Source organism: Elephantulus edwardii, unplaced genomic scaffold, assembly GCF_000299155.1.
Source record: "Elephantulus edwardii isolate Elephantulus edwardi_28Jun2011 unplaced genomic scaffold, EleEdw1.0 scaffold00044, whole genome shotgun sequence".
Lineage (NCBI taxonomy): Eukaryota > Metazoa > Chordata > Mammalia > Macroscelidea > Macroscelididae > Elephantulus > Elephantulus edwardii.
Genome location: NW_006399794.1, coordinates 6,438,361 through 6,451,736, shown reverse-complemented (window position 1 = coordinate 6,451,736; position 13,376 = coordinate 6,438,361). Strand labels below are relative to the sequence as shown.

General features: G+C 35.7%; 1 protein-coding gene across 1 annotated transcript in view; it reads right to left on the bottom strand.

Moving 5' to 3' along the window:
- Positions 1–13,376, bottom strand: part of STK33 (serine/threonine kinase 33) — an 89,367-nt gene that overhangs the window by 53,022 nt on the left and 22,969 nt on the right. Inside the window, exons 7-8 of the mRNA XM_006885603.1 lie at positions 12,186–12,270; positions 5,133–5,208 (exon numbers count right to left, since the gene is read on the bottom strand). Coding sequence (XP_006885665.1) covers positions 5,133–5,208; positions 12,186–12,270 — 161 coding nt within the window. The remainder of the gene's footprint in view (positions 1–5,132; positions 5,209–12,185; positions 12,271–13,376) is intronic.

The following is a 13,376-nucleotide window of genomic DNA, read 5'->3' as shown; positions in this document are numbered from 1 at the left end:
GTTGTACATAAGGTCGCTATGAGTCGCAAGGGACTCTATGGCACATAACAACAACAACAACATATTATACATATGTTAGTAATAATAAGAATAAAAGAAGAAAAGGGAGGAATATCTATATACTCTGAGTCATAGGCTAAAAAGGCTATTCAAATGGCCACAATTCCTCAAATGCTGTGGTATAAGAAATAAATGTCTAGATGAAGAAAATCAGCTGATGATTAGTTGACTTCTCAGTCTGAAAGGTGAAAAGCCAAGTACACAAAATAGTCAACACAGGTAAAACTATGGGCATGGTGTAAAGTAAACTAAACATAGATTTTTTTTCCCTTTACATTCTTTCATAGAGGAAAACTCTTTATCTTGAGAATCTATTCAAAGGGAGTACTAATAAGCATCATACAAAGAAGATGGCAAGCCTAAGAAAGTATTTTATCAACAGGTGATCCTGCCAAACTGCACAGATTCACTTCTTTACAACACATTCAGCAAACGTTTGCCATCACAATTATTTTAAATCTCAATATTTAGGGCAGCCCTGCTACATGACAATATTGTTCCAGTGACCATCAGAAGGAAGCTGGATTTGGACTTGGCACAGAGGCAACACTTCGTATCTATTCTTCAACTCTCAGGATAATATTTTCCCATTATGTTACTAAAAGAACTAAATGGCACAATTCAATGACATTACCCAAACTGTTAGAATGCTGTAGATGTAAGTATAATATCCTCTAATTCTTTTAAAAGTTAAATTTTACTGACTTTCTTTGGTTTTTATCTGCCTTACATTCCCTAAAAATCTGTCCAATGAATTTTTTTCTGAATAAATCTAAATTTTATCAACATAGTTCATGATGATGATGATGATGATGATTAGATGATATTCTTAGGAGGGAAGAAAGATCCTTTCAGCCTAGAAGTTTCTCAAATCAGCCTAGACAACAGAATTTCTTAATGTTTAACACTACTCAGGAAACTCAAACTTTAATATTTTCTTTTTATGTAAAATTCTGACCCTCTTTTCATTTTACTTGCATCACTATGGTTGAGCTTTAAAATGCAATAAAGAGCCATCAAAAATAAACAAACATAAAAGCCAGAAAAATGGTCTTATTGACAATTATAATCTATTATAACAAGTACCAGCCAGCAAAAGTCCAGCTCATTGAGCCTGTTATCAGCCAGGGATATGCACATCTGCCAATTGCTTAGATGCTCCTTCACTGCCTGACTGGCAAACAACTATAGCTCAAGGGCTATGTTTTTAAAATTCCACATTTTCTTTCCTTTGCAATTTTACTTACGCAAAAATGTATCTAATGGTTGGTCAATCAGCAGCATATGAAATTTTATGACAGTAATTTTCTGCACATTCAGAGAAGAGAATTCAAGACATGAAAAATGCCTCTTACAGCCTTCCCATTATTTCCTGTTGCGTCCATAGAACTCAAAACAGTAGAGGATAGTAGCCGTAAAGAGTGTTTATGCTAATTTCACCTTAAGAAAACATGTTATCATTGTCCAATTAAGTAGAAATTAATCAAGGGTAACAGGAAAATACCCCCCCCCCAAAAGGTGAGGGATATGCTCTTGATGAAGCAGATTAGCTATAAACCCAGAGGCTCAGCCAGATTCATGAATTCACACTGATTATCCTAGGGGTCTACTGTTAAGAGATGTCATTATGATGCTCCGAGAGAGAAAAATTACAATTATATCCTTACAAAGAGAAATATTTTAATACATGTAATATGCTATTATTTTCCTTAAGACTAAATTCAAATTAAGAAGATGACAAACATCACATTGAATGTCACATTATTATGCTTTACTTGTGTTCTTTTGAATCCCTGAGAGTACAGAACACTAATTTAAAACAGTTATGTTTTAATTAAAATCTAAGGTTCAGAACTTTTGTGCTATAATTCTAATTCATACAAAACAATGATCAAAAACTTTGTGAGTACATTGATGCTTTGCAATCTAAACAGTGATGTGTGTGGACTAGCTGAGCTACAGCTACAATCACATCATCCAATTTCTACTGTGTATTCCATTTCACAGAACTGTGAAAATGTAACTACTGGGATGTCAATATTTAGAAATGATCTGGAAGAGATAGTGCATAGTGAAATCTTCAGTATACCATAAAACTAATGTTGCATCAACATAAAAATGTTCCTATTTACCAAGAGGCAGAACAATGGTCACTAGCTTTTTTTTTTTTTTAGCTGAATTAACAAAGTTTATTTCGAGTTCGAACCCGGGCTCCCGAGTGCTGACACGGCAGCATCCAGCTGAGAGCCCCGTCACTAGCTTTTCAGAACAATTCACTTTAATTTAATTTAACAAACGTATTGAGCATTGACTACATGACCATTAGATACTAGTGATATAAAGATAATGTAAAATCTACACTCTTCATGTAACTTAATCTGACACAGATACACAATTATATCATAATCTAGTTAAAACAGGTGTTGTGAGAACACAAAAAAGTGGAGAATTAATTCTACCATTTTTTTGTTATTGTTACATCTCTTCAAGTAGGAAGAGACTCATGGTTGACTCTTCAGTGGTTTTCCAGAGGCTATAAATCATATGAGAGGATTTTTAAAAATTTATTATTAATTTCAAAGAAAATTTACAGAGACTTTGGATTTCCATTCATTCATTGTTGCACTTTTCTCCCCTCTAGCACACTACCCTCTTGGAAAAGTAAAAGAAAAATTCTTTCATTGTCTTACAGACCCTCCCTCCATGTCCACTCCACTATGCAGCCTTCTCTCTGGACTCCTGTCATGACAAAAATACCTAATCACATATCCCTTTTAAACAGCTTTCTCCCTCATCTGTTTCAGCGCAGTATACATTATTGAACCCATCTTTCTCAGTCTCCCCCCAACCCCAAGGTCAGTCCTGTTTTACAACAGTGGCACCATGCAGTATTTGTTCTTTTTGTGACTGACACACTTCACTCAGCATAATGTCCTCCAGGGTCACTCATTTTAAATAATATTGCATGAGTTCCTTGTTTTTCAATGCAGCAGAGCTCCATAGGCACAAATATTCCTGTTAAATATTCCTATCTCATTTCTTTTTTTTTTTCAATGTTTCTAATTACATGTACTTTTGTACTCTGCCTTAAATCTTCTATGTAGTAATTAGTAATTATGCTGGGGTAGGTGAGAAACTAGAGAAACAGAAAGGGGTAATGTATGAGTTGGGTATACCCAGGAGAGAAGCTGGTACTGAAGAAAAAGAACCCTCTTATAGAGGAAACTACATAAGCAAGATCCAGGGGCAAATAATACCAGATGTTGTCATTGTTGTTGATTGCCTTCGAGTTGAGCATGACTCATGGGAATAAAAAGGCCTGAAGCCTTTCTATAACTATCCTCATTTCTCAAAGTTCATAGTTTCCAGAGGCATGTTGTTTAGAATGTGGATGCCACTCCTGCTTCCAAATAGGCCTAGATATGATTGACATGCAGATATGCTTGAGTAATGAAGGACGCATAGCATTGCCACAGCACAGGGCAGGTGACTGGAAGGGAATACTGAAGCCAGGTCATAAAAGACTTACTGTTCCATGTCAGGATATTTTAAATTTTGTAGCAAAGTGGAATTAGAAAAATTTTGTAATCAAGAATTATTTTGCTCAAAAATATTACTCTCACAGCAATGTATAGATGGTGTATGTATCAACTTTGATCGGCCATGATTCTCAGAAGTTTGGCTGCTATATAATATGTAATTATTCTCCATTATATTATTCTGCCATAATTAACCAATTACTTGTAAGGCGATTAGGGTGAATGCAACACTCTTCTTCAAGTCACGGCCTTGGTCCCGTTTAGGGTCAATGTCTGTGGGATGTTACTTGCCTCATCTTTTATCTTACAAGAAGTAAAAGAAACAAACAAGCAGAAAAGGAAAGACTTGATATTCTTGCTCTTAGGCACTTTGGAGACGTCTCTGACTGTAGACTTTCCCCAGTGCAACATGTCTTTTTATTTCCTGACTGCTGTTGATTGTGGATCCCAATAAGACAAAATCATTAATAATTTCTATCTTTCCTCCCTAGTTATCATGATGTTATCTATCGCCCTGCTGGTGTGGACTTTTGTTTTATTGATGCTGAGATGTAATCCATACTAAAGGCTGCAGATTCCCTGATCTTTGCAGAAAGGGTTTCAAGTTATCTTCACTTTCAACAAGCAAAGTTGTGTCATCTACATAATGCAGGTGGTTACTGAGTTGATGCCATGTTCTTCTTCATAAAATTCAGTTTCTCAAATGATTTGTTTCACAAAGAGATTTAAACAAATGTGGAGAAAGAATACAGTCCTGAGGCACACCTTCCTTGATTTTAACCAATGCAGTATTTCCTTGCTCTGTTCGGACAACAGCTTTTTGGCCAAAGTAGAAGAGCAGGTGAGGGTAGTTTAAAGGAAGAATTAAGAAGACATTAGGTTTAACTACATTTTCTACCTGAAGGATAAGGAAGAGCAAAGATGATGGAGATCTTCAATAGCATTAAGAGAATTCAACTCTCATGTCTTACTATTGAGTCTGAACTAACTCCTAGCTGGCCCTCCAGCAGGCTTCTGAGGATGTAAATTGCACTGGAGGAGATTGTTCATTTTTACCCTGGGGGAGCCACTGTTGGATTTGGACCCCAGAAACATACAGCCTTTGAGTTACCAATGCAATTCCCTACAGACTACAGTACTCCCAAGACTCTGGGCTGAAGCTCCATCCCAATTCCCCACACGCGCCCTTGTCAAATGTGTAGCAGTGGTACCAGGTCCCTGTCCCCCTGCTACCTAAGGAACTATGAATTAATCTCATGAAAACATAAAAATGTTTTGGTTTGGAACAAGGTTAGGAAGCAGTAAGCTGTTAAGGAAAGCTTTCCCCCTAGTTCTTATCACACAGTGAATTATTACACTTATACATCAATAGAAAAGTTACAAATATTAAGGAAATACCTGAAAGGTGTACCTGACAGCCTGTAAGAGCTTTTAGAATAGCTTCACTTGGTTTTAAATCACTTTTTAAAACTGTATTGCTTAGTCTGAATTTAACATCCATGCTTTAAACTGTACATTTAACAGGCTACTTACAATAAGTACATTATGACACCTATGCTCCAAATGTCACACTGATGGCTATAGTCATGGGCATTGATAACTTCAGGGGCTGCCAAACAAGCAGAAATAAAATAATATTAATAATACAATAAGTGACTTTTAAATGCTAAACACAAAGCATGAAAAATGTGCTGATGTGTTGTAATTTATTCCCCCACAGGGGAAAAAAGAACCAACAGCAGATGTTAAATGAATAATGTACAGGTCTTAACAATTGATGTCACGGTACCCTCACTCCTATCATCTAGCTTCTAATGGAACAATGGCATAAACTGTGTGACTAAATGTATTATTTTTATTCTTTCAAATGTGTTAAGAAATTATTTTTTAAAGTTTGTGTACTTACAGTAGAAGAAAAACATTATCTCAGTCTTTTTCCCAAAATAGAATTGGATGCATATCTTAAGTGGATATAATTTAAAGCAAACCCAGTATGTGAAAATGTGGATTTATAGGGAAAACTAAATGGTTAAAAATCACTTTAGTAAAAGAGTAATAGTAGTACTATTACTCTTATTACAGAATATAAATTATTTTCTACATTTCATAAGTGAGAAACCAAGACAAAGAGTTCCCACAACACGACTATATAAAAAAGTTTATTTGTCCCAAATAAAGACTAGGGTCCAGGTTAACCTCATTCCCCTACTCTTAGCTGTACAAAGGCACTAAATATGGGCTTCCTTTAAACAACCTTCTCAAGATATTTCATTTCTCAATGATTAGACTTTTTTAAAAGAATGGCCAGCTTAAAAAAAAAATCACTTAAGATACTTCCAAAATGTACTATTATTCCTGTACATTTGGGTTAAGATTTTTGTTAAATAAAAGAAAGTAAAACATTCCCAGCAGTCAGGATAGAGGTGGCCTATTGTACTGGGAAAGTCTGCAGTTAGGTAGCTCTCCAAATTATTGAGGATTAATGATGTCAGTTTGAGAACTAAGGTCTGTCTGATTCTGGTCATGGTCCTTCTGATCACTTGTTATGCATCTGAAAGTCTGACGATGAATAAGGATGACAGAAGGAAAAATTTATCTCTTTGAGTGTGGAGTTGGAGAAGAGCACTGAACATCCCATCACAGCCAAGGGAACAAACAAATATCTCTTGGAGAGGGTGCAGCCAGAGTGCTCTTTGGAGGCAAGAGTGATGAAGCTTTGCCTCACATACTTCAGGCATGCTACTATGAGGGGCTATTCCTTGGAGTGGGACATGATACTTGGAGAAGTGGAGGGTGGGCGAAGCAGAGGAAGACCCTGAACCAGGTGGGCTGACACGGTGACTGCTGCAATGGGCTCTTGTGTGCCCGGAAGTGTGAAGATGATGCAGGATAGAACAGGGTTCAGATCTGTTTTTCACAGGGTCACTTGAGTCATATGGCACCTAACAAAATGTGTCTAAGCATAACAATAAAATGTCTGTCTATTATATACATATTAAAGGAACTTTAAAATTTATGGAGAACTTTTTTATACATTATTTTATTTGGTTTCATAAGAATTTTTTAAATGAGTCTGCAGGCATTTGACTCACTTTTCCAGTGAGGACACCAAAGTCCAGATGCATTAACTGACTTGTCTACTTGCCCAAAGTTACACAGTTACAAACACCTCCTACATAAAAATGTATGTTTTTTATCTTAGAAAAATGTTTTGTTCAATTAGACACACACACTCCTATCTTTTGTGATAACTACTAAAGAAAATGAACCATAAGCAATTTTATTTGCTCTTTCTCCCTTTACCTTTTGTTGAGGGGACCCTAAAAGCAACAAAGAGGTGTAAAAAAACAGTAAATAGAGAAATAAACAGTTGAATTATAGGTAACCAAGAAACCAAATAATAACTCTCTAAATAATTAAAAAGTAATTAACTACTATTTTCCTTTAAGTAACTACTTGCATTTTAAACTCTCCTCAAAACCTTTAAGTACTGACACATTAATGTCCAAGTGTTTCATCTAGATCCTACATCTATGACCAGGACAAATTCTATGATTCCAGTCAATGAAGCATTTCTACTATGTGCACTACACAGCAGGGGCTTGGAATTATGTCCTCACATCTCAAAGTCATCTTAATTATCGGGGGCATATCTACTTGCCTTGTCATCACAGACTTCACAAAGAAGTAAAGGCCAGAATAACACTTAGACCTGTGCCAACGAGCGATTTAGGAAGTCAGCAAAGCTCCACAAACCATCTGTCTTCTCTCTTGTTCTCTCACTTGTTATCAGTGTAGACAACTAATAAGCAGGCATAAAACTCAGGGTGCTTGGATATATTTTCCCCACGTAACTACAGACCAGATGTCTTTTGCCAAGAGGGGGTTATGAACAGAATCTAAAGTAGCCTTCACCACAGAAGATAAAAAGCAATTAAGAAACTTTATGTATCAAGTAGACAAAACAACAATGCACTAGGTATGTTCCTCAGCAATAAAGTGAACAAAAGACTGATAGGACAACATGAGTAAGACTCTAAATCATTACATGGAACAGAAGACAGTGATAGCGGAGTATATACTATGTAAGTCAATTTGTATAAAATTCTATACAAGCAAAATAAAACTATAATGATAGAGATCAGAACAGTGGTTGCTGTGATTGAGGGGAGGGGAAAAGGAGACTGATTGAAAGGGGTGTACCTGGTCATCTCTGCAGAGATAGAAATTATCCGTATCTTCTTTACAGTGGATAATTATACAAATATATGTGCTTGTCTAAATTCATTAAACTACATATTTCATATATATGCCTGTCATTTTATAAAAATTGTATTTCAATAAAGTTATTTCTTTTAGAACTACTAGAAATACAAAAATGATTTATTAGAGCTATGACTTTATGGGTGACTTGAACAACTCTCTTTTGAAACCAAAAGAAGCAACCAAAGAATAAATAAAGTTTGGAAAATTTGAATCATGAAGGTATCACATTTAATTTAATAAACATTCTTAGAAATTTTTATGGTCAATAAACCAAGAATATACATGCTTTTTGAATATTTAATGGAAAAGTTATGAAAACTGAATATATGTTCAATCACAGAAAACCTTTCAATCAATTCATAGTGAAGAAGATCAGCTAGAAAAAAACAACAACAAAAGGGAAAAACAGATCACATTCACAAGAGCCTATACTCAAAGACAACTCATCTACTAAAATCTAAAAGCCCTCCAAGATGATCTTTGTATTAAAGAAGACGACAAAACCTAAAACTTTGGTTTATTGGAAAAACAAATGTCAAAAAGGAAACCCAGACTGGGAAAAATATTTGGCAATGACATATCTGATAAGGTACTCATAGCTAAAATGTATCCAATACTCCAACACCTCAACAAGAAAACGGTAAACAACTCAATCACAAGATAGGAACAGACACTTCATCAAAGAAGAAATTTAGATAGCAAACATATGAAGAAATGTTCACACTCCCTACCTATCAGAGAGATGCAAATAAAAACAACTATGAGATATCATTTCACTTCAGCAACAATAGCAAATTTCAACAGGGCAGCAAACAACAAATGCTGGGAAGGTTGTGGAGAGGTTAGAACTCTTATTCACTGCTGGTGGGGATGTAAAATGGTTCAACCACTATGGAAGGCAGTTTGGTGATCTCTCAAAAAGTTTTAAGTAGAAAGACCATTTAACCTAGAAATTACACTACAGGGAGTAGAATCTAAAGCAACCAGAGTTGCTACTCAAACAGATGTGTGCACATCATGTTTACTGTTGCTTTGTTCACAAGAGCAAACAGATGGAAGCAGCCCAAGTGCCCGTCAACAAGTGAATGGACAGAAAGATTGTAGTGAATTCACACAATGGAATGCTACACAGCATTAAAAAACAATGAAGTTGTAAAACACTTCACAACATGTGTGAGCCTGGAAGACATGCTGAGTGAAATACCACAAAAGGACAAATACTGCAAAACATCACTGTTAAAAAGCAGGACCAACATGGGTTGGAGGGATAATAGGAAAAGAATGACCAGATTATGAACAGATGAGGGGAAAAACTGTCTGAAAGAAATATATGATTACACACACACACACACACACACACACACACACACACCCCTCCCAACAATCTGGAATAAGAGGGGACTGAAAAGTGGGAGAGAGAAAAGAGGAAGAGGAGAAAATGCATAACAATGAATGAATGAAACCCAACCTTTCTGCAAGTTTTGTTAAAATAAATAAAAGTAAACTAGAGCACTGCATCGCTTCATAAATGGTCAAAGGTGGAAAACATTTAGCCTAAAATACATTAGTAAGAAATAAGAAGGAAAATGAGCATTCAAACTAGGAAATTAAAAAAGAAACCAAAATAAAGGAGAACAAGGGAACTCAGAAAGGCATAAGTAATTTGTGAAATTTAAGAAAAAGCAAACCAAGAAACATTATACCAAACAAACTAACCACCAACAAATCTGACCTAGGAAAAAATAATTATTACTGCTGTCAGAGTTAAAATTGAGCATTAAGTGTTAAAGCTGTGCTAAACATTTTACACAATATCTAGTTAATTAATTGTTACACTAGCTGAATAAGTGGACCAACAAGAGAACAAGAGGATGAAACCAAGTTTCTCCTTGGAGACTAAGATTTTGAAGCTTCATCTTACATATTTTGGGCATATGGCCAGGAGGGACGAGTACTAGAAGGACATCATACCTGACAGGGTGGAGGGACAGCACAGGAGAGGACGACCCCAGATGAGATGGACTGACACAGTAACTGGGGTAATGGGGGAAGGGGTGTCAGATTCAGTGAGACTGGCTCAGGCCAGGGCAGGCTTGAGAGCTGCTGTGCTTAAGGTCGCTATGAGTCACAGGTGATTTGATGACACATAGCAGTAACATAATAAGAAAGTGCATATTATCATCATCAATACTTTTTCCCCCCTCCATGTTTTCTTTTTCTTTCTTAACACTTATCGCTAATATACCAGATATTTTACATTCTTATCTCATTTTGTTCACAGTTGTATCCTTAATTCCTGTAATAGTGTCTGACACAAAATGGACTCTCAAAAACACATTTGATAAATGAGTTACATAATCCCTATTATGCAAATAGAGATATTGTCACAAAAATTGTTTGTCCAGGGTTACCTAACCATCAAGAACAGAGTTGGCTTCTGAGTTACACAGGTGACTCCAGAGGTGACATAACAAACACTACAACATGTTGCCTTCTGAAATTTTAGGAATTAACCAGGAAATAGAATCACAAGTATAAAGGAGAATCTAAAAATTGTTAGTGAATAAAATTTGTATGCACACAGAAATAAAATTTTAAAACTCAATGTAGAAACCAATTTTCTAGGAATATACAAATCAACAAAATTATTTAAGAAAATGTGGCATAACTGAAAATGTAATGAAAACACTATCCCCCTAAGAGATACTTAGACCAAAATAAACAAAAATCTAAGGGAAATTTCATTAAACCACAAAGAAAGGGATAATTTCTATTACTTTAAAAAGTGGCTTCTATTATTTAAAGGGTCATTCACTGGTGGATTTCTCCTGAGGAGACCATGGTTCAGCTCCTGGCCCATGCCCTTCACATGCAACCAACATCACCTGACAATAGAGGCCTATGTGTTGCTATGATTCTAAAGGCGTTCCAATGGGGCTTCAGTCTAAGATGGACTAGAAATTCAGCCAGTGAAAGCACCATGACATGATGGGAGGCAATCACGAAGGTGGCACAGGATCAAACATCTCCTTCTGTTGCACATGGAGTTACCATGAGTTCAGAGTTGATTAAGTGTCGAATAACAATTTTCAACGAATGATAATTAACTCAACTGACCTTCTAGCGTATTTTCAGAGGCTTTAAATCACACAGAAGGAGAATGCTCATCTTCCTTCCTGGGAGCTGCTGACCAATTCAAATCTTTTGACCTTTGGGTTAGCAGTAGAACTCCCTACAGACTATGTCACCAGATGGTACATGATCACAGAAAAACAAAAAATTAATTTTTCTGATGAGGTTAGCACAGGGTGAAACAGAGTTAAGGGCTCTACTAATAACCAAAATACTATTCAAACCCATTTAGTGGGGCCTCAGAAGACAAGTCTAGCAATTTGTTCTCAAAAATGTCACAGACTTGAAAATCCCATGGAGCACCTCTACTCTGCGCACACAGGGCCAACAGGAGTCAGAACCGACATAATAACAACTAAGAGTAACAATATAACCTTAACATATAAACAACAAGGGTAGCACAAAAGAATGTTATAGTCAAAGACACCAAATAAAGTGGTGACAAAATCAACACAGCACTATAATAAACCACACATAATTAGGAAATGCAAGGATGGCTCAACAATGCTAATTATTCATGAATAAATTTAAAGAAAAAAAATATCATAATCTCAATAGGCGCAGGTTTGAATATGTACTAATATGAAAAGATATATGACTAACTGAAAAACACACAAGAATACATAAGCATTGTTTATCCATCCAAAAAACAACTCAGTTCATTGCTGTCAATTCAAACTGATGCACAGCTGATCCTCCAGAGGGTTTTCAGAGGTTATAAATCACACAGGAAGAGACTGCCCATGATCTAAGCACCCATTAAGAAAAGTAACAATTAGGTTTGACATACAATTAATTAAGATATAAATAACTTTAAGGCAGAGAAACAACAAAATAAAAATCTTTGAAAATAGGAACTCAGAAAAACGTTGAAATTATATGAACTAAGACAAGGAAAAACTCAGTCAGAGCCATTAAGTCAGGGAAACAAGAAAAAATTGCTCAGTTTGTGTTTTAATACATAAAACGTCCTGGTGACACAGCAGTGAAGCATGAGACTCCTAACTACACAGTTGATAGTTCTGACCCATTCAGCTCCTCCACGGGAGAAAGACCTAAAGATTACTCCACAGAAAACCCTCTGGGGCAAATTCAGCTCTGTCACTTAAAGTATCTATGAGTTGGAACAATACTCAACAATAGTAACTTTTAGTATATATAAAAATAGGTTTAAGTCTACCCACTCACCCATATAGACAGGAGTCCCGCAAGTGGTCTGCATCATGGCTTCACTCCTACCATGTTTCTTGACAGCTAAGCCAAAATCACTCACCTAGAAAGGAAACTCAGATGTAATCATCTGTCTTTGGATACCATATTGTACACATTCTCATGATAGGATTTTCTCCACATCACAAACGTATTTTATGCAGGACTCTTAAGTCGAAAAAGGATCTTTACTTGTATTTTTAATAAGGACCTTTTTTTATCCCTTCCATCCACACCTTTACATGAAAAGAAATTTGGTAAAGGGAAAATCTGTTTCTCAAATCTTGAAAAATACCCATGACTTTATTGTTCGTGGCCACAAGTTAAATTTATCCACTCAATATATGAAATAGCATTTGGGGCAAAAAAAGCATTTAACTTTTAAAATATGTGTTAAGTAAGTTATGGTCTGTTTTTCATTCTTTTTCAATTATTTCATTACAAAATATATGTTGGCTTCTGTATGTTTATCATCTGTTATTCTTATACTCTAGCTATGTCCCAGTTTAAAGCATGTAAAAATGTAAATCATTATCTTCATCAGCATTCACTGAAACATCACTATTTTTTATAGTCATTTAGGTTTGGTAAATAGTATCTTCCCTTTACTATTATATGAGTTGTATTTCCAGAGTATGCTAGTTACAGTAATTGTTACACTACTGCTGCAACTTCAGGCTTTCTGCTCAGTTCTAAAACTAAACTATTAAACACTGGGTCATTAAACATTCAGTATGTGGCCTTAGTCTTCTTGTCTTTCAAGCTGCATCAACCTTGGGCTGAAAGCAGAAAAAATAAGGGCAATGACTGAGCAAACAACCAAAGATAGGCTTCTGATTCAAAGCCACTGAACGCAGTTGTCAGTGCCTTATAAAGTAAGAATATGTTTCTACTAAAACATGATGTCACTATTTCTAAACAAGTAACAGGAGCTTGCACAAATACGTCACTTTACTGCACAAAAAAATTATAAAGGTATCAATTATACAAAAAAAGTCTACACAATTAAATTCTTTAGATAACACTTGTGCTTTCACTCATCAAATATTGATTAAGTACATATTATCTCAGGTACTACTCCAGATACACCTCCAGGTACGCCAAGACATGCACAATCCATGCCCTCTATATAGGAAAGCTGTCCAAGCACATTCACTCAGTAGAACAGCA